The sequence below is a fragment of the Mercenaria mercenaria genome, unplaced genomic scaffold (genome assembly GCF_021730395.1).
Source record: "Mercenaria mercenaria strain notata unplaced genomic scaffold, MADL_Memer_1 contig_741, whole genome shotgun sequence".
Lineage (NCBI taxonomy): Eukaryota > Metazoa > Mollusca > Bivalvia > Venerida > Veneridae > Mercenaria > Mercenaria mercenaria.
Window position 1 is genome coordinate 1 of NW_026463639.1, and position 26,321 is coordinate 26,321.

At 35.6% G+C, this 26,321-nt stretch overlaps 1 protein-coding gene across 1 annotated transcript; it reads right to left on the reverse strand.

The window, feature by feature from the left end:
* Nucleotides 1-348: 348 nt before the first annotated feature.
* Nucleotides 349-26,321, reverse strand: LOC123539960 (sorting nexin-17-like). The gene is made up of 9 exons (XM_053536094.1): nucleotides 25,940-26,321; nucleotides 21,523-21,597; nucleotides 19,855-19,972; nucleotides 11,501-11,565; nucleotides 8,320-8,430; nucleotides 7,179-7,269; nucleotides 6,000-6,090; nucleotides 2,040-2,109; nucleotides 349-456 (listed from the first exon to the last, which is right to left on the reverse strand). Exons 1-9 carry the CDS (start codon nucleotides 25,997-25,999, stop codon nucleotides 349-351), a joined length of 789 nt encoding a protein of 262 aa, XP_053392069.1. The 5' UTR covers nucleotides 26,000-26,321.

The following is a 26,321-nucleotide window of genomic DNA, read 5'->3' on the forward strand; positions in this document are numbered from 1 at the left end:
AATCTAACAAATGTGGTACCTCCAGGAATATAAAACTACTAACTATCTTAAAGACCTGTCCAATGAAAACATGGAAGATTTATGTGTTGCAACTGTGCCAGTTGCAGCATTTGGTTAGGCAAAATCAGGTGTGCAACAAATACTAGCAGTCTGAACTTACAGGGCCTCAACTGGGATTCAAAGATTTTTGCATCTCTCTGAAAGTACCTTTGAATCTATTTCTGGCCAGTGACAAAATTCTTCATCTGTAAGAATTTTATCTAATCTGGCAAAACTTCCAGATAGCAGAGTGGGCTCTTGAGCAATTAAAATCTTTAAATATTAATATTACAATAATATCTTTTTCTGTTAAATTTTTAATACCTCTCGTTTGGATCCTTTTTGTTGTAAAGATTTGAGGTGTTCTTTCTGGTCTTTAGTGGCAAGTACCCACTGTCTATCTATATCACTTACAGCCTGTTGAAACATTATCTAGAAGTTTTCATGACAGTATATTTTTCATTTAAAAACTTAATATTCACTTAATGTCAAAAACGTCTAACCTTATGCAACATAAAGATTAAAAGCTAACTTCATTTCCATTTTACTGATTATAAAACAAGCAAGATCAGCATGTGAAATTGTTTAGAAACTGGTTGCCCAAAACTGTAATTTAAGCTGTCTTCACTGTGAGTGTGGTTTGTTCAGAAAAGTTGATTGCCCAAACCAAAATATTTTAGTTGTCCAAAGACTGCAAGATAAGCATGTCTTACATTTGACAGAATATAGTGTTATTGTACCTAAAGACACAGTATTACACTGCTAAATTACAGGACAAGACATTACCTGAAAATAGAGCAGACTCATTGCAACTTCATGTCAACATTAAGTGCACTCAAGCAACTTTACCTGAGCATAAAGCAGGCTCATGGCAACTTTATCTGAACATAAAGCAGGTCCAAGGAAACTTCATGTGAACATTGAGCACACTCACAGCAGCTTTACCTGAGCATAAAGCAGACTCCTTACAATTTTATCTGAACATAAAGCAGGTCCATGGCAACTTTATCTGAGCATAAAGCAGGCTCACTGCATCTTCAGGGGAACATCGAGCACACTCACAATGACTTTACCTGAGCATAACACAGACTCATGTGAACACTGAGCACACTCAGGCCTTTACCTGAGCATAACACAGACTCATGTGAACACTGAGCACACTCAGGCCTTTACCTGAGCATAAAGCAGACTCATGGCAACTTTTATCTGAGCATAAAGCAGGCTCATTGCATCTTCATGTGAACATCGAGCACACTCACAATGACTTTACCTGAGCACAAAGCTGACTCATGGCAACTTTATTCGAGTATAAAGAAGGCTCATGGAAACTTCATGTGAACATTGAGCACACTCATAGTGACTTTACCTGACCATACAGCAGACTCATGGCAACATTACCTGAACATATTACCTGATCATAGAGCAGATTCATGGTAATTTTACCTAAACAGAGTAGACTCATGGCAACTTTACCTGAACACAGAGCAGACTCATGGCAATTTTACCTAAACACATGTACAGCAGATTCCTGGGAACTTTACACGAACATAGAATAGACTCGTGACAATTTTACCTCCTGGCAACTAACCTGAACATTACGCATACATTACCAATGGCAACTTTATCTAAACATTGGGAATACTCATGGCAACTCAATCTGAACACAGAGCATACTCACGGCAATTTTATTTCAACATAGAGCAGATTCGTAGCAACTTTATCTGAACATAGATAACTCACAGAAACTTATTATACAGGACATTTTCATAGCAACTTGAACATACAGCAGATTCAATGCAAGTTTACCTGAACATTGATCATACTCATGGCAAGTTTACCTAAATGTAGAGCAGATTCATAGCAACATTACTTGAACACCTAGAACAGATTCACAAAAGCTTTCCCTGAACATAGAATGCAATCATGGCAACTTTACCTGTACATAGGGCATTCTCATGGCAACTTTACACAAACAAAAGGCGTTCTCATGGCATTCTTACCTGAACATAGAGCAGATTCATAGCAACTTTATTGGCAAGCAGTTCATCATCAAATGAAGAATCCCAGAAACTGAAAAATGTAACAAGAGGGTCATTGACCCTAAAGCGCTCACCGGTGTACAAGGCTTTAAGTGTGTCTGTATAAGTGAAAAGTAAGGTTTGTTCCATGTTAGCCTATATCATATACATGTCACACACACTTTTGAACCTAGGGCAATAATTTGAACCATTATGGTTCAACTTGACATTACAAATCTGATATCACACACCAAATATCAAGGCTCTAGCTATTATTGTTTCAGATATGGCAGCCATGTTTTTTGACGAATCAGAATAATGTGAACAGTCTTGGCAGAGGGTAACACAAGAACCATTTGTGCAAAATTATTTTAAAATCAGGCCAGCAGTTTCACACAAAAAGATTTTTAAAGTTTCCACTACACACACAGGGAAAAGTGACCACGCCCTCTGGTGGCCATGTTTTTTGACGTATCAAAATAGCCCGAACATTATTCGTAGAGGGTCACACAAGGACCATCTGTGTAAAATTATTTTAAAATCAGGCCAGCAGTTTCACATAAGAAGATTTTTAAAGTTTCCACTATACACAGAGGGAAAAGTGACCATGCCCTCAGGTGGCCATGTTTTTTGACAAATCAATATAATTTGAACGATCTTGGAAGAGGGTGACATAAGGACCATTTGTGTAAAGTTATTCTAAAATCGGGCAAGCAGTTCCATACAAGAAGATTTTTTAAGTTTCCACTATATACATATAGGGAAAAGTGACCACACCCTCTAGCGGCAATGTATTTTGACAAATCGGTATAATTTGAAGGATCTTGGTAGAAGATGACATAAGGTCCATTTTGTGTAAAATTATTTCAAACTCAGACCATTGATTTAGGAGGAGATATCGTTGAAGTTTTTTCTATTTTTAGCTCTGGCAACCCCTATGTGCAACCAAGTGGAACCGTTTGAACAATTTTGGTGGAAAACCACCCAAGGAACAACCTACCCAAGTTTCATCAAAATCCATTCAGTGATTTTGGAGGAGATGTTGTTTAAATACAAATGTTGACGACTTGATGGACACAGCATGATAACAATACCTCACCATGAGCACTTTGTGCTCAGGTGAGCTAAAAAAAAAGATAACAAATCATTTAGACTGAAGGTAAGGTCATTAACAATTACTAATCTATATAAAAATCGCTGATTTAAATATTCACACTAGATAAGTTTCAACTGTAAGGTCATTAATAATTATTGAATGACACTTCAGTTTCAATTAAAACGCGTGGAAATATATGAAGGAAGAGCCCCAGCACTCCTCATTTTCAATATTAGAAAAATCCCCTCTAATTTACTCTACTTTGACCGTAAAGGAAGTAAAAACATATAAGAACTATAATACAAAGTGTTTTTGTCACAAAAATATATGTCTCCCCCTCCCTCCCTATTTATACCTTTAGCTCTGGCAGCCATTTTGTGCAAGGCAAAGGCAAAAACAATATGTCTACTTATGAGGGAAATATAATGACATTAGTTCTATGGCATGAGCTGTGCTAGGGGTTATAAACCTCTGACTGAAGACCAGTCTTAAAACTCCAGCATATGATTGGTTGAATTTCAGTTCCATCTTGAATCTGACCAATGGCAATGCAGCATTTCAAGACTGGTCTCCAATATCACTTTTACAGCTGTGAAACCAGTCGCCTGGTTATGTGAAGGTGTAAGGTCAACATCAGTAAAGTAAGGACTTTTTTTCACATTTTGGGATGGTATTGGTTTTGGAACAAGAGCTGTCCATAAGACAGCATGCTCTACTTTTCTCAGTGTTTGGCATAAATCTGTCAAAGTTCTTATCAGAGTTATAGGGACTGTTCCTTATGGTGTAGTCTTTAATAGTAAATAATATTTCAAGTTTCAATTCAATAGCTTTGATAGTAACAGAGATATTTGACTTTATCAAAAACATTAAGCAAAAAATTCTAAGTTAACAAGGCAGTTTGAAAGACAGCTAAATCCCCCGCCACTGTTATGGATAGTGAAAGGGTAAACCTTTGACCTTGAGCTGTGACCTTGACCTTGAACTGACATGGCTGACCCATGAATTCTGCACATCGTCTTGATGAGGTGATCATTTGACCAAAGTTTCATGAAAATCCTTCAAGGGGTTTAGGAGATACAGAACTCAAACCTTTGACATTCAGTTGTGACCGTAACCTTGAGTTGACATGGCTGACTCATGAGTTCTTGATGAGATGATCATTTGACCCAAGTTTGATAAAAATCCTTCAAGGGGTTTAGGAGATACAGAGTGGATACAAAATTAAAGGCTCAAACCTTTGACTCCAAGTTATGATACTGACCTTGAGCCAGCATGGCTGACTCATCAGTTCTGCACACCGTCTTGATGAGGTGATCATTTGACCCAAGTTTTATAAAATGCCTTCTAGGGGTTTAGGAGATAAAGGACACAAAATGAAGGCTAAAACCTTTGACCTTGAGTTGTGATATTGACCTTGAGCCGGCATGGCTGGCTCATGGGTTCTGCACATCTTCTTCATGAGGTGATCATTTGACCAAAGTTTCATGATTATCCTTCAAGAGGTTTAGGAGATACAGAGCGGACACGAAATGGAAGGCTCAAACCTTTGACCTTGAGTTGTGACCTTGTCCTTGAAGGGACATGGCTGACTCATGGGTTCTGCACATTGTCTTGATGAGGTGATTATTTGACCCAAGTTTCATGATTATCCTTCAAGGGGTTTAGGAGATACAGAGCAGACACGAAATGGGAGCTCAAACCTTTGACCTTGAGTTGTGACCTTGGGGTTTAGGAGATAAGAGCGGACACAAAATGTTATGGAAAGACGGAAGGACGGATGGAGACCATTCCTATAACCTCCCACCACTCATAGCGGGGGATTAAAAAGGGGCATGACTAAGTCAAAATTGAAATTAGAGTTATTTGGATTGTTTGTCCTGGTGTAGACTATTATAGTAAATAACTATTTCAAGTTTTAAGTCAAATTTTGATAGTTACAGCAATATTTGACTTTACCAAAAACTTTCACAAAAAAGTTCTAAGTTAAATAGGAGCATAAATGTGTCAAAATTAAAATCAGAGTTATGGGGATTGTTCCTCCTGGTGAAGTTTCAAGTCAATAGCTCTGATTGACTTTATCAAAAATTTTAACAAAAAAATTCTAAGTTAAAAAGGGGCATAATTCTGTCAAAATTCAAATCAGAGTCATGGGAATTGTGTCTCCTGGTGTAGACTTTGATAGCAAATAACTATTTTGAGTTTCAAATCAAAAGCTTAAATAGTAACAGAGACATTTGACTTTATCAAAAACTTTGACCAAAAATTCTAAGTTAAGAAGGAGCATAATTCTGTGCAGTCTGGTCAGGATCCATGCTGTTTCAAAGCCTATTGCAATTAGAGAAATTGTTAGCGAACAGCACTGATCCTGACCATCTGCGCATCCGTGCAGTCTGGTCAGGATCCATGCTGTTTCAAAGCCTATTGCAATTAGAGAAATTGTTAGCGAACAGCACTGATCCTGACCATCTGCGCATCCGTGCAGTCTGGTCAGGATCCATGCTGTTTCAAAGCCTATTGCAATTAGAGAAATTGTTAGCGAACAGCACTGATCCTGACCATCTGCGCATCCGTGCAGTTTGGTCAGGATCCATGCTGTTTGCTGTCAAAGCCTATTGCAATTAGAGAAATTGTTAGCGAACAGCATGGATCCTGACAAGACTGAGCATCCATGCAGTTTGGTCAGGATCCATGCTGTTCGCTTTCAAAGCCTATTGCAATTAGAGAAATTGTTAGCAAACAGCATGGATCCTGAACTGGATCCATGCTAGTCACAGTGCCACTATGTTGATTTTCTCATGGAACTGGTCAATTATAACGAGGCAACTGTATTTAGATTATTATCTTACCATTTCCTGAGCACTATTCTATGAACACCTTTCAGATTAGCTGATTTTAATGATATTGAAGGTGACTCAAAATCTTGCAACTTTCTCACAACTGAAATACATAAATACAGAATATGTCATTGCCATTGTCAAGTTCAAGTCAAGTCAAGAGTAGTGTTTTATGCCATACAGTAATTTAACCTCAGCACCCATCAGCAATGAGGCTTATTTTAACTACTACAATAATATAAATGTTGCTGGAATGAATGTTGCAACGCTACTAATACTACTGCAATGACTCATGCCATACTACCATATATTTCCTTCTTTTTGCTCCTGATGGCTTTACATTTTGCAAACAGGGGGCGTTTATTTAAGTTATAAACAAGGCCTACGACAGGTTTTTCGTCTAATTTATCACAGTTTAGAGTTTAAATGTGCTGGAATTGAATCACAAGGACATTACCATGAGTGGTTTAATAAATATATCGTAAGCTTCTGAACAATGAACCCTGGAAAGATAGGTGACAAACCCATACAAGGACTTGATTGTTTTCATTCTTACATGTTCAATGAAATATTTTGGTAAAAATTATGCTTGGCTTTACATATTCCAGTAGTTATGAACTAGATGTCACGCAGCAATTTGATGTCACACTGCTCTCTTACAAGTCTGCACAACAACCCTTGTTTATCACAGAATATACAGAGCTCGACTTTCTTTTTTGTTTAACCGGCAATCAAATCCAGACATGTATGAATAAGTTATATAGCTCCCTCTCCTTCCCAAAATCTACCCTGACCCCCACTTTTTTTTTACAATTGTTTAAAAATTACTGAATATTATTATATCAACCCAACTTACAAAGAATGAAGTTTAACAATACTAGCACAACCATAATGCTGGTATTCACTTATCTAAATCAACTTTCCCCTCCAATCCTCAACCCTAAAAAAAAAATTCTTGGAAAATATGAGTGACCTTTATTAAGCAGAGGGCTTTAACTATTGTACTACGGAAAATATGACATTAATATTCTTCGAACAACTATTGTGATAAGCAAAATTTTAGAAGTATGAAAAGAATTTATGAATAACGAAAAAAGAATTATGTTTGAGTACTGCTATTTGGCATGTTTAAGTCTAATGTTCAGACCTTTGGTGAATACAGACTCATGTACAGACTCAAGAAAGACTTACTTGAAGTTTCTGAATCGCCCTCCTTTCTTACCAGGTAGAGACCAAAATAATAAACAAAGTCATCTGGAAGATCTATCTGAGACGCTACAGTCTGTAACAGAACAAAAATACTATTGTTCAACTTTCACCCTGTTTAATTTCTAAAATGAACTGGTCCATCGTTCAATTTGGGCAATACAATTTACGGATGTGCAGGCTGATCTTGGTCTGCACTGGTCACAAAAGCGGAATCTCTTGCCAGCTGCAGGTTAAAGATCAAGACGAAAAACATATTTTTGCCCCTTTCTTTAACTTCAGGGTTTTTTTTAAAATGAAAATTTGGCATTAAAATTCTCACTTAAGAGGGTGGTATATGTGTATCTTAATGAAATCGCCGGTATGTTTAAACTATTTTAAGAAATCAGAGAGAAATGATTTTAATGAACATAATCTTGCTATGTATCATCTGGTCTAGGAAAGGACAGCTGTCATCTAATGGTTGCTGTCTGATTAGGAAGTAACTGGTTTAAAGCCAAGTGAGTTAGAATGTGGCCCTCTTCAAGCGACACAGACATAGTGCAAGTACTTTCAATTTTTCAGAAAACAAGAGCATTGCCTTGCGGGTGCATATGCTCATCTGATTTTTTTTTGTCTCAGCATAATAGAAATATTATAGTTTAATTTGTGCTATTTTAACATTAAATTCTGCTGTGCTTGAAGAAAACAAGAATGATGTCAACACTACATGACACAATTTACAAAGCTGCAGTTACAATGTATATAGGTGCAGTTATATAGAAGCTGACAATATGTATGTCATGTCCACTTAGTATCAATGGTGTATACCAAAGTTCATTTTAACTGGATGAAAACTGTAGCAGAAGTTAGAGACACAAGAAATTGATTGACAGACAGATAGAACTATATTTGTCTCCCAGGTTTTTGAACCTGGAGGCATGAAAATATGAAAATCCATTTCTGCTAACACTTACTGAATTACCTGCTGGTCAATAGTCAAAAATATTGACCCTCAGTAATTTGGACCTGAAGCAGTAACTTTACTACCTACCAGCAAATTCAATAAATGTATAAGGATAAAAATTACTGTTCAACATAGGTTGAAATTTTGTGATCCAAATATGTAAGTATATATAAAGAGTACCTCTAGCACATCTTCTGTCTGATCTGTGGAGATGATATTCACTGAGATCTTGTGACCATTCATTAAATAAACATCAAGACTAACATTCTCTGGCTGCTCCTTCTGTGTCTCCTGAAAACACCGGTAGATCATTATGTGAAAGATTGGCATTTTTGGACAAATATAGATTTTTTAAACTGGTGAAAAAAATGGAAATGGTATCAAATATCCGACCTAAAAAGTGGTAGTGAATAATATTAGCTACAAGAACATTATGCAAGGAAAATTGAACACAAACTAAATCCCCCTACCACATTCTCTCTCCAGTTGGTTTTACATATAATTATCCCCCAATCAGTATTTATAGACACAACATCAAACATATAAAATATGAGGAGCGTTCAATATGTAATGTTATTCCGTATGTAGTTCCCTAACCGCTTGGTATTTTTAGATGTGGTTTTCGGCACATTATAGAGCATTTTATTGGGAACACAATGCTATATAAATTATAACAATCGGTAGATTCAAAGTACAAATATAATCATTTGAATGAGGTGTACTAGGGTATACTGGACAATTTTATGTCCAAAATATTGAGATTGTAATATGCAATTCCTTGATTCTACTATTCAACAACTAGAACTATAGTTCAACTTTCAGTTTAAACAGATAAAACAAATCATGATCTTCACAAAAAACATTTGAAAACTAAAATAACAAGAGCTGTCTCCATAGGATGACACATGCCCCCGATGGCACTTTGAATGAATATATAGTTATGGCCGATGTTAGAGTTTAGGACCTTTGACCTACGGAACTGGGTCTTGCGTGCGACACGTCGTCTTAATGTGTCACACATTCATGCGTAGTTATTTTAAAATCCATGCATAAATGACAAAGATATGGACCGGACACGCCTATCAATGCACTATCATGAAAAATGACCTTTAACGTCTAAGTGTGACCTTGACCTTTGAGCTACGGACCTGGGTCTTGCGCGCGACACGTCGTCTTACTGTGGTACACATTCATGCCGAGTTATTTGAAAATCCATCCATCGATGACAAAGATATGGACCGGACACGCTCATCAATGCACTATCCTTTAACGTCTAAGTGTGACCTTGACCTTTGAGCTACGGACCTGGGTCTTGTGCGCGACACGTCGTCTTACTGTGGTACACATTCATGCCAAGTTATTTGAAAATCCATCCATCGATGACAAAGATATGGACCGGACACGCCCATCAATGCACTATCCTTTAATGTCTAAGTGTGACCTTGACCTTTGAGCTACGGACCTGGGTCTTGCGCGCGACACGTCGTCTTACTGTGGTACACATTCATGCCAAGTTATTTGAAAATCCATCCATCGATGACAAAGATATGGACCGGACACGAAAATTGCGGACAGACTGACAGACCGACAGACAGACTGACAGACCGACAGACGGTTCAAAAACTATATGCCTCCCTTCGGGGGCATAAAAAGTTTATAACAGAATTAAAACAAGAGGACCATTATGGTCCTGAATCGCTCACCTGTCCCCACATGACCCAGTTTTGAACTGAGTATGACGTCGTTTTTTTCTATTATTTGACATAGTGACCTAATTTTTGAGCTCATGTGACCCAGTTTTGACCTTGACCTAGATATCATTAAGATAAAAAGTCTGACCAATTTTCATGAAGATCCATTGAAAAAATGCCTCTAGAGAGGTCACAAGGTTTTTCTATTATTTGACCTAATGACCTAGTTTTTGAAGGCATGTGACCCATTTTTGAACTTCATCTAGATATCATCAAGGTGAACATTCTCACCAATTTTCATGAAGATCTCAGAAAAATATGGCCTCTAGAGAGGTCACAAGGTTTTTCTATTTTTAGACCTACTGACCTTGTTTTTGTCCGCATGTGACCCAGTTTCGAACTTGACCTAGATATCATCAAAGGGAACATTCTGACCAATTTTCATGAAGAACCATTGAATAATATGGCCTCTAGACAGGTCTAAAGGTTTTTCTATTTTTAGACCTACTGACCTAGTTTTTGACCAAAGTTGACCCAGTTTCGATCTTGGCCTAGCTATCATCAAGATGAACATTCAGAACAATTTTCATACAGATCCCATAAAAAATATGGCCTCTAGAGAGTTCACAAGGTTTTTCTATTTTTTGACCTAATGACCTAATTTTTGAAGGCACATGACCCAGTTTCGAACTTGAACTAGATATCATCAAGTTGAACATTCTCACCAATTTTCATGAAGATCCATTGAAAAGTATGGCCTCTAGAGAGGTCACAAGGTTTCTCTATTTTTAGACCTACTGACCTTGTTTTTGACCGCATGTGACCCAGTTTGGGACTTAATCTAGATATCATCAAGGTGAACATTCTGACCAATTTGCATGAAGATCTATTGAAAAATATGGCCTCTAGTGAGGTCACAAGGATTTTCTTTTTTAAGACTTACTGACCTAGTTTTGGACCGCACATGACCCAGTTTCGAACTTGACCTAGATATTATCAAGATGAACATTCTGATCAACTTTCATAAAGATCCCATGAAAAAAGTGACCTCTAGAGTGGTCACAAGGAAAAGTTTATGCACGCACGCACGCACGAGCAACGGATGCCGCGAGATCACAAAAGCTCACATTGTCACTTTGTGACAGGTTAGCTTAGATGACTGTGTATATTTTTACTTGAAAAATGATAAGTTGAGTACAATAAGCCTACGCAATAATCATTATTCAAAATATTCTTGTATCTTAAGTTGATACTAGTATCTTAATTCTCGATTGCGAAACTAGTTCTTACAACGTTGATTAATTGCTCTCAACACCCATTCTAGATGGAATCAACCTCGAGCTTGTGGTTTCAGACAAGAAGATTTTTGAAGTTTTTTCCTATACAAGTCTTTGTTAACTTGGGACCCCCGGGGCGGGGCCTCTTTTCACACCAGGGGCACAATTTGAACAATCTTCATAGAGGACCAATAGATAAAGTCACATTCCAAATATCAATTAAGGCTCTACGCCTTGCTGTTTTTGACAAGAAGATGTTTAAAGTGGACGCACAACACACGACAGACAGTGAGTGGTCACAAAAGCTCACAATGAGCCTTTGGCTCTGGTGAACTAAAAGTCTAAATCATACATGTAGAGAACAGGATGCATTTTTTAAACACTGAAACCCACCTGTTGTGCTGTTAACAAGAAACTGTTGAACACATCACTGTTGGCTATTGCTGCTTCTTGACTCACTGTAAAATAATAGCGGTAACATTAACTTAAGCTCATCAGTATCAGATACTGCTACTTCTTTAACTACCATAATAAAACACTGTAAATCTTGATCTTCACCTTTTAAATTTCTGAAATGGATTGGTCCATCTTTCAGTTTAAGCAATACCATTTATCATTCAAAGGGAGTGTTCACTGAAAATTTACTGACTGAACAGCAAACAGTACAGATCAAGATCAGCCTGCACGGATGTCCATGCAGGCAGATCTTGGTCTGCACTGGTCGCTAAGGCAAAACCACTTACTACCAGTAAGCTAAAGTTTAAAGTGACTCGTTCAGACATTTTAAGGGAAAAAAATTCTCTCAAAAATCCATGTCTGTAGTGAGAAACTGACTAGTAGAACAAACTAACTGATATAATTTTTTTGCATGACAGATCCTAACAACTAACCAAATATAACATTATTATTGTGCAGGTGGCAGAAAACCGTCACAAGTCATTATTGAAACAAAGAAGAAGATATACATTCTCTTTGTTTTCACCTATATCTAACTCTTTCCAGTCAGTTTATCATTTTCAGTATCATATATACATTTGGAAATGAACACATCCATCCATCCATCCCATCTTATCCCATCCCATCCCTCCATCCATCCATCTAGTCAAACCCCTGCTGGGGACCTAGACTTTGCGTGTCAACTAGCAAGAATGTTAAAAAGTAACAAGAGATCACAGAGTGATCTTGGCGCCCACCAATGTGCCATTTTTGAGTGTTCCAAATTTCAAGACTTATTGACTAGCTCAAGGTCAAATTTCATTTCCATACACAACACAAATCTATGCAAGTGGTCCAAATTTGAAGGCTGTAGCTTGAGAAATGTAAAAGTAGGTCACTAGGTCAAAATCCAGGTCAAATTTTACTTCGGAATACAAAACTATGCATGTGGTCCAAATTTGAAGCCTGTACCTTCAAAAATGTGAAAGTAGGTCACTAGGTCAATGTAAAGGTCAGTTTGTTTCGGCACACAAAACTATGCATGTGGTCCAAATTTGAAGGCTGTAGCTTGAGAAATGTAAAAGTAGGTCACTAGGTCAAAATCAAGGTCAAATTTTATTTCGGAATACAAAACTATGCATGTGGTCCAAATTTGAAGCCTGTAACTTAAAAATGTGAAAGTAGGTCACTAGGTCAATGTAAAGGTCAAAGGTCATTTCAGTACATAAAACTATGCAAGTGGTCCAAATTTGAAGGCTGTAGCTTCAAAAATGTGAAAGTAGGTCACTAGGTCAATGTCAAGGTCAAATTTTTTTTCGGAACACAAAACTATGCACGTAGTCCAAATTTGAAGGCTGTAGCTTGAGAAATGTGGAAGTAGGTCACTAGGTCAAAATCAATGTCAAATTTCATTTTGAAACACGAAACTATGCATATGGTCCAAATTTGATGCCTGTACCTTCAAAAATGTGGAAGTAGGTCACTAGGTCAAAATAAAGGTCAAAGTTTTTTCCAGTGCACAAAATTATGCATGTGGTCCAAATTTGAAGGCTGTAGCTACAGAAATGTGAAAGTAGGTCACTAGGTCAAAATCAAGGTCAACTCATGTCAAGGTTCATCTTGCCACTCAAAAATATACATGTGGTCCAAGTTTGAATGTTGTAGTTACTGACAAGAACATTTTAAAAGCTTTTCCCTATATAAGTCTATATGAACCATGTGACCCCCGGGGCGGGGCCATATTAACCCTAGGAGGATAATTTGAACAAACTTGGTAGAGAACCACTAGATGATGCTACATTACAAGTATCAAAGCCCTAGGCTTTGTGGTTTGGACAAGAAGATTTTCAAAGTTTTTCCCTATATAAGTCTATGTAAACCATATGACCCCCAGGGCGGGGCCATATTTGACCCCAGAGAAATAATTTGAATCATCTTGGTAGAGGACCACTAGATGATGCTTCATACCAAATATCAAAGCCCTAGGCTCTGTGGTTTTGGACAAGAAGGTTTTCAAAGTTTTTCCCTATATAAATCTATATAAATTATAGAACTAAACAAAGGGCCATAACTCACTCATAAATTGTTGAACCAGTCTGATTTTCAGGGGGACACAACTAGGGTACCAATACATCATTCTGACAAAGTTTGATCAAAATCCCCCCAGTAGTTTCTGAGGAGATGCGATAACGAGAAATTGTTAACGGACGGACGGACGGACGGAATGACGGACGGACGGACCACGGACGCAGAGTGATTTTAATAGCCCACCATCTGATGATGGTGGGCTAAAAAGTAGTGGTAAAAAGCAAGAAGGAGAATGGTTACAAACAGGGCAAGTGCATTTAAGGTGAGATGTGCTCAATATGGCTTACAGCCTGACTGAAGACTGGCCTAGACGAGTTGACATCTGAATTTTTTATATAAAAAGTTTCACCCAATCTGAGGGCAAGTAAAAATTCTTTTTAGTTTACGCTTATTTTAACCTTTTACAGGCAACCAAAGTGTTTTTCTGGATTTCAAAACATTTCAGTTTATTATTGGATGAATGTCCACTGAGCCCCCTTATTATAACTTGCATCCTTACTTTTGTCTCAGGAGACTTCAAAATTTAAACTATTATCTGATGATAATTTGGAATATTTATTAATTCTGTAAACATAACTAGAAATAGACTGATTATTTATATTTCTTCCATTGTGACATACAAAAAGTTTTATTTTTCAGTACAATCATCTTACACTTGTAAATATTACTTTTAAATATATAAAATAATTCAAGTTTCTTTTAGTAAAAAAATTATATAATAAAATAACTAAAATTCTAGCTATTATGTTTCACTTCCTTCGAAAAAAGGGAGGTAATTTGCAATGCTGGAAAATACTTCAATAACAGACAATACATACCCAATGATGTTTTTTAGTTTAAACTAATTTATTTTTGCTCGAATATAATGAAAGCTTCAATGGCATCATCTACTTGGCCATGTAGACCCCTCTTCTGATTAAAAACACTGGTTTAATATGCAGATAAAATAGATTTCTATTGTACTTCAATTTTAGCTCAAGATTTTTTTGTAATTTGTATGGTTTTGGTGTCACAATCAGATAGAACACCCATTTTCATATTGTTCTTACTTTTCTAATGATTTTCTACTCTCAAAAGGCAAAACATTTATTGTAGACACAGTAAATTATATTTTAAGAAGTTTTGCAAATACTCATGTAACACTTTTTATTTCCATTATATACTTTCAAAAATAAATCATAATCAAATAGGGTTCAATGATTGTCTGCATATGAGCTGCGCCATGAGAAAACCAACATAGTGGCTTTGCGACCAGCATGGATCCAGACCAGCCTGTGCATCCGCGCAGTCTGGATCCATTCTGTTCGCTTTCAAAGACTATTGTAATTTGCGAAACCATTAGCGAACAGCATGGATCCTATCCAGACTGCTCTGATGCAAAGCCACTATGCTGGTTTTCTCACGGCATGGCTCATATATCTATTACCATTTCTATGATATAGAATTAAGTACTTAAGATCTACTTTCAAAATTAGTTTGTAAGCAATAAATACTGGTATATCAAAATATTAAGGTCCTGAAAATGCGCATAATAAAAATTAATTACATTCTTTTGCAGAAGATACACTCATATTGTCTGCTCTTTTGCTAGCCTTACTTGTTTGGCTTATCTGGATGGCTTACTTTATGATCTGATATTTTACAGTTGCCATTCCTCTAACGGATAGCGACAGTCCAAAGTTATCAAGCTGTCCCTATATAAACGTCTTATTATTTAGCCTACTCCCTTGCTAATATTTCTAACACTAATTATAAGCATTAAATTTCAATAAAGGAATATTTTTTTTTTTATAGTTTGTGCAAATGTTCCACAAAATTTGACTGGCAAAGCAATGAATAGTGCCAGAAGTTCAGGGTTATTAAAACAGTACCAACAATGTCCCTGTGTTGTTCTTTTTGCACTAACTCCTCTCCAAAATAATTTCATTTCTTATATTGGGGGCATTGACCATATCGATACTATAGGATATAAATTCCGTTCTCCGGTATTTCCGTAAATAGGGTCAGGGGGGCTGGTGAGATTAACCGATATACGGACCATGTACAATATCAGCGATTACTGGTATTTTTGCCAGAAGATAAGATTTTAGGAAAGTACTTGCTTTCTCACAATGAAAATAGTATTTTACGATCTCGGCAACAAAATTTTTGCAAAAATAATTTGTAAACCTTGAAAAATGCGAATAATTTCACACCTTCGGTTTGGAGCAACAGAACGGCAGTGCAGAATTAAAGATAAAATTTCAAAAATAAATTAAACTTTGAGGATATTTTTGCTAAATCTTAATGACAACAATGTTTTATGATAAACTGCAATACTTTGTTTAAACCTTGAAAAAAGGATAATATTAAACACTACCGCTATACAGCGCAATGGCCGATACCCGCCCCCCTCACCGTAGAACCGGGAACGGGTGTTTATTGATGGGTAATACTGGAAAACGGGATTTATCCTACAATGTCGATTCCGAGAATAGCCAAAAAGCAGCAATTTATACTCTGATATCCAAACTTTAGTTCCTTTCCATATGCCAGAAAGTGTTATTTCACAATGCACTGCTTATCTATGTCTACATACATACACTTGGCACAACTGTAGACATCAAAAATAAGTATATTATTTAAGTTTGGACTTATTTAAAATCTAGACTACTTCAACAAAGATAATATGAACTTATATACTATCATATTTTAAGTCATCCATAAGGGTTAAATAATGTATCTGAAATGTTTAATAATTATTTCTGCAAAGCAATATTACTGAGCTTTTAATAAAACTTTGTAATCAAAAAATCTTTTGATTAACTGATTAACAACTAGGAACATTATCTTCAAGATATTATAAACAAAGGGAGGTAATTCCTCCAAAAACAAAAAAGGAAGGGAGGTAATTATTAAAAATAAACCTCCCAAAAAAAAACAATATAACTATATTACACAGGACAAAGTTAAATAATAGGAGCTTGAGATCAGAATGCAGATTTTTCAGCCTTATCTGACCATCACAGCTTACAGCCTTTATGTTCCCTCATCTCAAATGGCAATGGATAGCAAATTAATAGATTTTTTCCCTTTTCATACAAGGTAGTCACCAAAGAAAACTTTTTGATATTTCTGAATAATATAGAGAAAGTATGTGGTGCAAGATAAAAATGAATTTTTGCAAAGTGAATTAGGCTTTTTTCTTACTTCATAACTTGATTGTATTTCATGAAATTCATAATTTTCTTATCAATGGAAAACACTGCGATATTTTTCCTATGAATTAAAATACCTGATATATTTCACTCGGGTCTTCTTATAAAATTCAGAAATGTGCTTGTCAAGTTTTGGTGCCCATATGCCCCCCTCCCACTAAAAACTAAAGTTAAAAACCACTGTTTTTAATCCAAAAACAAAAAAAAATATTTTTTTTACCTAAATCCTGATACATTGAAAAGGTCCCAATGTTGCCATAACACAATGGAAGTTTTCACCCGCTGTGGAACAACCAAAATGTCCAGTTCAGTAACAATGCTTGCTACCTTGCTGCCATTAACACATCGGGCATTTAGAAAATATTAAACAACCTTATTCTGCCTAGTCAACAGCTTTAAGTAACTTACATTAATTTTATACTCTAAGCATGCTAAGACACTAAATACAGCATAGGTTTTCTGCTTTCATTTTTTAACAGAACTGTCAAGTGTAACTGTTATTTTGCAGGTTCTATCTCACAAGTTGGTGTCTTTGAGTTTCAATGTCAGTTATTTAAGTCTGTAGACTTGGCAGAATAAGATTGTTTACTATTTACTAAATGCCCAATGTGTAAACATGCATTGTTACTGAACTGGACATTTTGGTTGTTCCAAAGCGTGTGATAGGAAACCCCCATCGTGTTATGGGGATCTTTTCAATGTATCAGTATACATAGGAAACAATCTTCATTTTTTTTTTGTTTTACGATTAAAAACAGTGGTTTTTTATTTTTTTTTAAAGAGGGACCCATATGGCCACCAAGACTGGACGAGCATCTGTGATAATTCACTGACAAGTGCAATATATTAAGTAAAACTAACATATGTTCTTTTTACATGTCTCTTCTGCATATTTATGCTATAAATTAGTTTGCTCCAACATTTTACTATTTACAGCAAAATGATACAAAATACAGATAGTCATAAGTGACCAGCATGAATGATGTGTGACAACAATTTTAGTCTCACTTTACCCTAAAAAAAATAATACACAATGTACAAATAGATCTGCAAAGATGTATCATAGGAATTCAACACGTGTTTGGTCAATCATGATGCCGTATTATGATAAAAATCATTCATAGACATCATTGTATTGACCAAACAAATTGTGCCAAATGCCTGTCTGTAATATGCAAGTATCTACTACAAATATCATTATCAAATCCAATGTCTGTTGTCTTCCATATATTTTCATTATATTAGCAAATAGCTTATATTTTCCATTATATTAGCAAATAGCTTATATTTTCCATTATATTAGCAAATAGCTTATATTTTCTATTATATTAGCAAATAGCTATGCCTATACTATTGACAAGTCAAAATTTGGTTTTATATGAATTTGTAATTACTAAATCTGAGACCCACACTCAACAAATATTAATTAATATAATTTCTACTACAAATCATTCAGAATGCTTGTATATTGTGACCAAAATACTTACAATTAATTCCAGTAAGTTAGGAATATTAAGTTTAATAAGTACTTTGACAGCAATAATTATACCAAAACAAAGAAAAAAGATTGACAACACTATCTGTAACCTATACAAAATAAAGGGAGGTAATTACAGAAAAATGTACTGTGATCAGTGTAAACAACTGAACACAGTCATGCTGTATATTTCTGGCAGATTCTATAAGGACAAAGCATATTGTATGGTTTATTGCAAGATGGTTACATTTTTTTTTAAAGTTTTGGGGTTTAAATCTGCCAGCAAGTTGGAATTCTGTATCAGTGAGACCTCATTCATAAATACCTACAGGCAATATTACATGTATACATACTGGTGTGTAAGTCTGGCTGTTTTGTATCAGCCTATATCAGGTCAAGCTGGAAGTGTAACTTTTTGTATCACACAAGTCTGGGGGACAAGAGCTATGCAGAAAGTACCACTACCAATGAGCCATGATATAATTCATCTCCTCCACATCCCACCCCCCCTCCACCTAAAAAAACCCGCTCTTTGTTTATTCATTCATAATATTTTCTACCCATAAACAGCAAGCAGATTTCAAAATATTTTCATCGACAGCCAAATACACAAAAGCATTAATGGCATAAAGTAGGGAGAGCCAAAAAAATAGTTGTAGTGATATCAATAGATTTAAAAACTAACATACAATCATGTTTGTTAGTTTATCAGGTTGAAAAAATAGTTCCTAAAATAGGTTTACTATTATTCTAGTGTGATACAGGTTAAAAGAACATTCAGTGTATAAAAATGTATAGGTAGGTTATAGAAGGGAAAGTGCACTACCATTTTGATCTGTGGAGTTTTAATCATGTAGAGTTCGTTGTGTTATAACTTTTATATCTGACAACCAAGTCTTAAAGACAAGAGTAATACAAAAATTAAAGCAACCAATGAGAAATTATAAAAACATCCAAGATCAATACACTTAGTGTAATATGCCTATCTTAGTACAACCCAAATTTGAGCTGCACCATGAGAGAACCAACATTATATTATGAACATAGTGTATATGCGATCAGCATGGATCTAGACCAGCCTGCGCATCTGCGCAGTCTGGTCAGGATCAATGCTGTTCACTAACGTTTCTCTAATTGCAATAGGCTTTGAAAGTGAACAGCATGGATTCTGCAGATGCGCAGGCTGGTCTGGTTCCATGCTGGTTGCAAATTCACTAGGTTGGTTTTTTCATGGTTTTGTTAATTGGTCTTGTCACATCCAGCCATAGCAAGCGAAATCTTATGTAACATAATTTAGAAACAAGGTAGTTCCTATGATGCTCCTTCTATTGCTGTAAGTCATTTTGCCCCTAATCATTATACCAGCATCATACCAGTAACACATAAAACATCTGTATAATATGTTATTTTATTAATACATGCCCAGTATTTAGTAAATTCAAAACTTTAGCTACCTCAAAAATTTAGATATCTAAGAAAAAAGCCCTCCTTTGGTTAGTGTAAAAAAATGATGGGACCATCCTTTCAATCTTATAAAACAAAGCCCATACCAATTTGTATATATCTTTCCAACATCAAACGTCTTTCATCTAACTTTGGTCCAGCAATTGGAAACAACTTCTTTGGTGGAAACGGTGGAAGCGCAGTTGCTCCAAACTCCTTCTTTAACTACAAGTAATAAGCAAGAACTTTTCAATATTTTACAGCAAAATAGTACATAATAAATTCAAAACAGCTGAAATAAATTTTACTATATTATTATACATATGAATTCTGTCTGTATTTCGCTAATGAACACAAAATCCTGTACTCCATCGTCCATCTGATACAGAAGAATATTCAATGGTTGGATTACTTGCTTTAGTTGTGACATCAAATATGACATCAGAGATAGCTTAAAAATGGTGTCTTGATGTTCCATGTGGCAAAATGTCCACCATTTCATACCAGTTTTCAGTCTTATTTATTTTAGATTACAGCTATTCAGACTGATATTATAACACTACAAATATGTATACAATAAAAGGGTCATACAGTGCCTTTATTTACATTTGCTGTATTCAGTTTTAACCAAGCCGGATCACAATGTGCAGTTTAGCCTCATGGTATCCAAGCCTGGCATACTCAACTTGAGCTAAATGCAACATTGCAGATCAAGATTTTGTTACAATAACTATTGTATTTGTCCCATGCCAGACTCAGTTGTATAATATTCTTAAACAGCACAAGAAATACTATAAACTCCCAACTACATGTAAGTAATTATTGTAAACTTGGATTTAAGAAAGCAAAAGAACTCGGGCACAAAACATTTTATAGAAAACTTCTCTTTTTATCATGTTTATATCAGCTATAAACTGCATCAGTCTGCATGCTTCGCCTGTTTCAGAAACATATTTACATAATATCCAAAATTCATATCTAGAACGACTTTCTTACAGACGTAGTATTATGTTTGTTTTATTAAATAAAATTGGAAACTGGCCATAAAATCTTAAATGTTTTGGTGTGACACTTAAATGAGCCACGCCATGAGAAAACCAACATACTGCATTTGCGACCAGCATGGATCCAGACTAGCCTGCACATCCGCGCAGTCTGGCCGCAGTCAGTTCGCTTTCAATTCTGTTGCAATTAGAGAAACTATCAGTGAACAGCATGGATCCTGACCAGACTGCGCGAATGCTTAGGCTGGTCTGGATCCATGCTGGGCGCAAATGCACTATGTTGGTTTTCTCATGGTGTAGCTCAAATCAATTCGAAGTGTCAATAGTAAAGTCATACCAACAAACTTCAGGTCAAATGGCCAGATTCCAGTTTTCATGGTGAAGAAATACCATCGAGGAATTATTTCAGGTGTAGGCTGGTACCTGTGTAGAACCATCAACCTTCTACAGACTAGCTGGATGGCTTCCTCTGTAACACCCCAAGCCGGGCTTCAACCTAAAGAGGTAACTGGTGCAGGGAGGGCTTGCTCTGCTATTAACCACTGCAGTCAATAGTGAGGAAACTACACATTTGACTACAATTTATTCAATTTGGATACAAGTGTTTTGGTTGATTTAGCAGTTTTATGCAGCTTTCTGTATAATTTCAACATTCTTCTCATAATATGGTTACAGAAAATCATCAGCCAGGGCTAGCTCTGTGAGGGGTTAGTCAGTCTCCTTAACCAAAAGGGTGTACTAATGCAACGAGGTGAAAACAACAACTCTTACCTGCTCATGAAAACTGTGCAACAGACTAAATCTGGCTGTACAATGAAACACACCATTGATATGGATGTTGAAACTCTGTAAAATAGAGAACAATGTGTTGACTGTTTCATGATAATCAAAAGATCAACACGTTATTAACAACAACTTTACTATTTACCTTATCAACATTTCAGCACTATGCCTTTTTCAAGATAAGCAAGTAAAATGGAAGTTACGTAACGTCAAAAAGATGTTAACGTTAAATATCAGATTCCTACAACTGACCGTTAGCCAGTACAATAATTTTTTTGACTGTTTTACTTAATCCCATATTTGAAATTCATGTAATTATTACAGGTTACAAACACAATAAGGTTTTAAGAACTAAAGAGTAAAATACAGGCATAGCCATCCAATTCCCTTCCAATACTACGATTTTTCTGATGTCTTGGCTATTTATTGACCAATCTGGAATTCCTGGCACAGGATCCCCAGACAAGACATTTCCATTTATACAGGTAACTGTATGAAAGGATCATGCTATTTAAAGCTGATTTTTGAAACATATATTTCCTCATTGTCATGTTAATTTTCAAATCACTTGTGTTAAAATTCATCAACTTCAAAGAAATCATTCAATCATCTAGCTGATACATTATTTGCTGGGGGGAAAAAATGTTGACTGACTTTTAATCAAAGTACTAACAGAATGTTCATCTTGTTTTTATAACAGATAATACAAAAAATAAAAAAATGATGGTATGAACCTGTTATAAATCATAAATATATAATTCTGTACAGTTGACACTCGGTTAAATGCTTAATTGAACAGCCCCCTAAATGATTTAATTAAAACAAGAGCCAAAATGTAAGCTTAAAAATATTAATATACAGTATGAGCCAAGTGATTAGGGTTGACAGTAATAGGACAATTACTAATTTTAGGGCTTTTCTCTTCAAAATTTTGAAGAGGCTCTAACATTTCTTATTTGTGAAAAACAAGCATGACTTCTCACAACTTTACAATTTTGACACTGATTTAATAAGAAATAAATTTTGCGAAAACTCTACAGATTCATGTATTTAGCTATTTAAGAAATAATATATCTCATCCGTGATTTGTCACTGAATAAATCACTGTTTGGAGTTCAGATGCGAAGGAATAATATCACGAGGGCACAGCCCGAGTGATATAATACTACGCATCTGAACGACAAACAGTGATTTATTCAAGTGCAAATCACTAAATGAGATATATTATTTCGATTCTAACACGTTACCAAGGGTTTTAAAGTACATCCTTGTTGGCATTCATTAAATACTTGCCCATTTTCAATCGGTTTCTTTTCCAGCGCGCCACTACGCCGTTTCACGCTATGACGTAATAATTGTGACGTCAGAACAGTGAATTGTTGTTTAATAATTCGCTGTTTCCAGCCTTCTTTGTTTAATAGGAAAATGAATCGGATCGTGTTAGAATGAATTATTTTGCATGGAAGTTTTGTATAGTTTTGGATCCATCTAGGTGGAATTGAGCAATCTTTTATTTTGAAGCCATTTTTGAAATGTGAAGAGTATTTTTCTTTAAAATAATATTATTTAGAACGGAACATATCCTAGTAATTTCAAACTTTTCATTAGCAAGAGCTTGTAGAACATAAAATGCCTTGATGCATTCAGTAATTACACAAGAAATAGAAATTATTTGGTCAATGTACACAAAAATTCTACTGTTCTGGATTAATGTGACTTTGACCTATGACCTCAAAATCAATAGGCTCATCTTCTGGTCATGATCAACCTCCAAACAAGGTTTCGTGAGTTAAAGCCCAAGCGTTCTCAAGTTATGGTACCGAACACTTCAACAGTCTAACTGTTCCGGGACAATGTGACCTTGACCTTTGGCCCACTGACCTCAAAATCAATGAGGGTCATCTGCTGGTAATGATCAACCTCCCTATCAACTTTTATGATCATAGACTCCAAGAGTTCTTGAGTTATCAATTGAAAACAGTTTAACTGTTTTGGGTCACTGTGGCTTTGACCTTTGGCCTACTGACCTTAAAATCAATAGGGATCATCTGTTGATCAAGATCATCCATCCTATCAAGTTTCATGATCCTTGGCCTAGGCATTCTCAAGTTATGGTCAGGAAAACATTTAACTGTTCTAGGCCACTGTGATCTTGACCTTCAAACTACTGACCTCAAAATCAATAGGGGTCATCTTCTGGTCATGATCAACCTCCCTAACAACTTTCATGGTCATAGGTCCAAGCATTCTTGAGTTATCATTCGGAAACCATTTTACTGTTCTGGGTCATTACAACCTTGACCTTTGACCTACTAATATCAAAATCAATAGGGGTCATTTGCATTTTGCTGGTTACAACCAACCTCCTTATCAACTTATGTGATCTCAGGCCCAAGTGTTCTTGAGTTACCATCCGGAAATGGATTGGTCTACATAAAGGCTGACCGCCAGTGACCGACATCTGCAAAACAATATACCCCTCCTTCTTCAAAGGTGGGGGGGTGGGGGGGGGGGGCATAAAAAGTATAAGAAGCTGTAAAAAGAGAATATGCGTAAGAATGATCTCAGTTATTATAGCAGCGAGCTGACACAAATCTTTAGACACAATACTCTTTATTCAAATGATAATAAAATATGACTAATATGACTATATATGTCAACAATAATTGGGTTGTAAATAAAATATTATATGTGCTAAAACAATCAGTAGATATTATAAGCCATTTATTATAGATAAATGAAAATTCTTCACAGAAATAAATTGAATTTTGTAATGATTTACTGAAATAATACAAACAGGTGTTATAGGAGAGATTGCCATGATGTCACCCATTAACATTCTATTTATGATCAGAGCTCCAGATAAGTTTTTTTGCAATTACTAACGGTACTACCTGATGTTCTGTGAAATAAGTAACAGTACTACCTGATATTTTATTTAATTAGTTACAGTATTACCTGATATTTTGTGAAATTAGTAATGGTGGTACAAGGAAACAGACAAAAATTAGCAGCAACCATGAACACATCAACAACCGGACGAATAATGTCTTTTTCAATGTTTATTTCTCTCGCAGCGAAGAAACATGTGTAAGCATTGTCTTCTTTTTGAATTTCTAATTTCTTTTAAGACCTGCCTATCACCTGTTGCACTGTCATTTTATTTTGCTTAGATCAGTAGTTCGCGCTAATGAAATAAAGTACCTGAACAGACCACCAAGTGCGCAACTTGGCACGGACATGCAACTCGGCTCGATCTTCTTTTGAAATTCATAATATTGTACTGATATGACCACATTTTAAAATAAATTCATACTGATATGGCCACTTTTTAAAATGAATTTGTATCCAACCACTATCACATCTGTATTTACAAAAGTACAGTCCTTTCTTCACTCATTTATGGATTTTCAAAAATCAAAATCTTTAAAATACTTGCAATTATCATATTCAAATATATATTTTTTTAATGAATAACCGTTTTAAATGACAAGATTTTAATAACGGCGTGATGATTAGGGCTGTGTATTGAAGGGAAAAAAATCAATACGATATGTATTGCAATAAAGAAGGATCAAAACACGATACGTATTGGCAACTTCAAAGCTGCAAACATAACGGGACCTCTATAATTGTTTGTTTTGGGTAAAATGACCATGTACTGAAAATGTCAAGCTGTGTGAGCTCTTATAAAATTTGCACCTAGTTAAAATTGTTAAAGAAAGCACAGTCTTTTTATCTAATAGATGTATCAGTCTATTTCAGAGCTATACATAGGGAAAGCTTAAAGTCTTAAATTTCGACTGAGAACTTAATACATACATGGTATGCAAGGCCTTTATTAGTATAATATATATATAAGATCTTTAATAATACATACATGGTATGCAAGGCCTTTATTAGTATACCAGATCTTTAAGTTTGTTTTGCTTTCAATTTATTTCTTTGATTATTCAAATTACTACAATGAAAACAGCAACACATATGGTAGCAACATCCTATACGTAAATGGAAATCCCTGTAGCAGATTCGCCAAAGTGGAAAATACCGGCATGACGTATGAATTTCATTTAAATTTAGCAAGTTATTTCCAGTCGGTGTGTGAATAGAAATAAAAAGCCAATTAGGGGTGGAATTTCCTTAAATGCTTGATTTACATGAGGCGTCATGCTTGTGTTCCCGAAGATGGATGTACGGTACAGGGATTAGGAACAACCACATTCAACATCTGCATTGTTTCCAGGTCCATATTTATTTTTTCAAATCAGTATTTCCTTATCGATGATTGGCCATCTTTTGGGCAAAAGAATAATCTTTCACAAATGGGTATATCTAACAGCTCCAACCATTTGAATAGATAAGCTAGAAACTGAATATATGGCAAAGTTTTGAATTTTGATCTTACAGTGTAGGTTGATCCAGATCCATCAGTTATCTCCTGTGTGTCTGGGATTGAAAAATGCATATTTTTCCTGTTCAATTATAAACAGTTTGAATTTTTCATATGTGTTTAAATACAGTCATTAGAATTAATTTACAACACTATTGCATAATTGTTACGAAAATGTTGTTGACATTTCTGGGAACTCCCCTTTCCTTTGAAAAATGCTTAATTCATATACAAATACGCGTAAATAGGTCAAAACGCCTTCCAGTATGACAAATTACATTTTTCTTTTCACTTAGGACGGAAAAATGTATTTGCAATGGCAGTCGTTCGTTTATAAAATTAGTTTATAAAGTTAATTCCTCGTTAAATTTCAGAATCCCCCATCTTTGACGGTGGG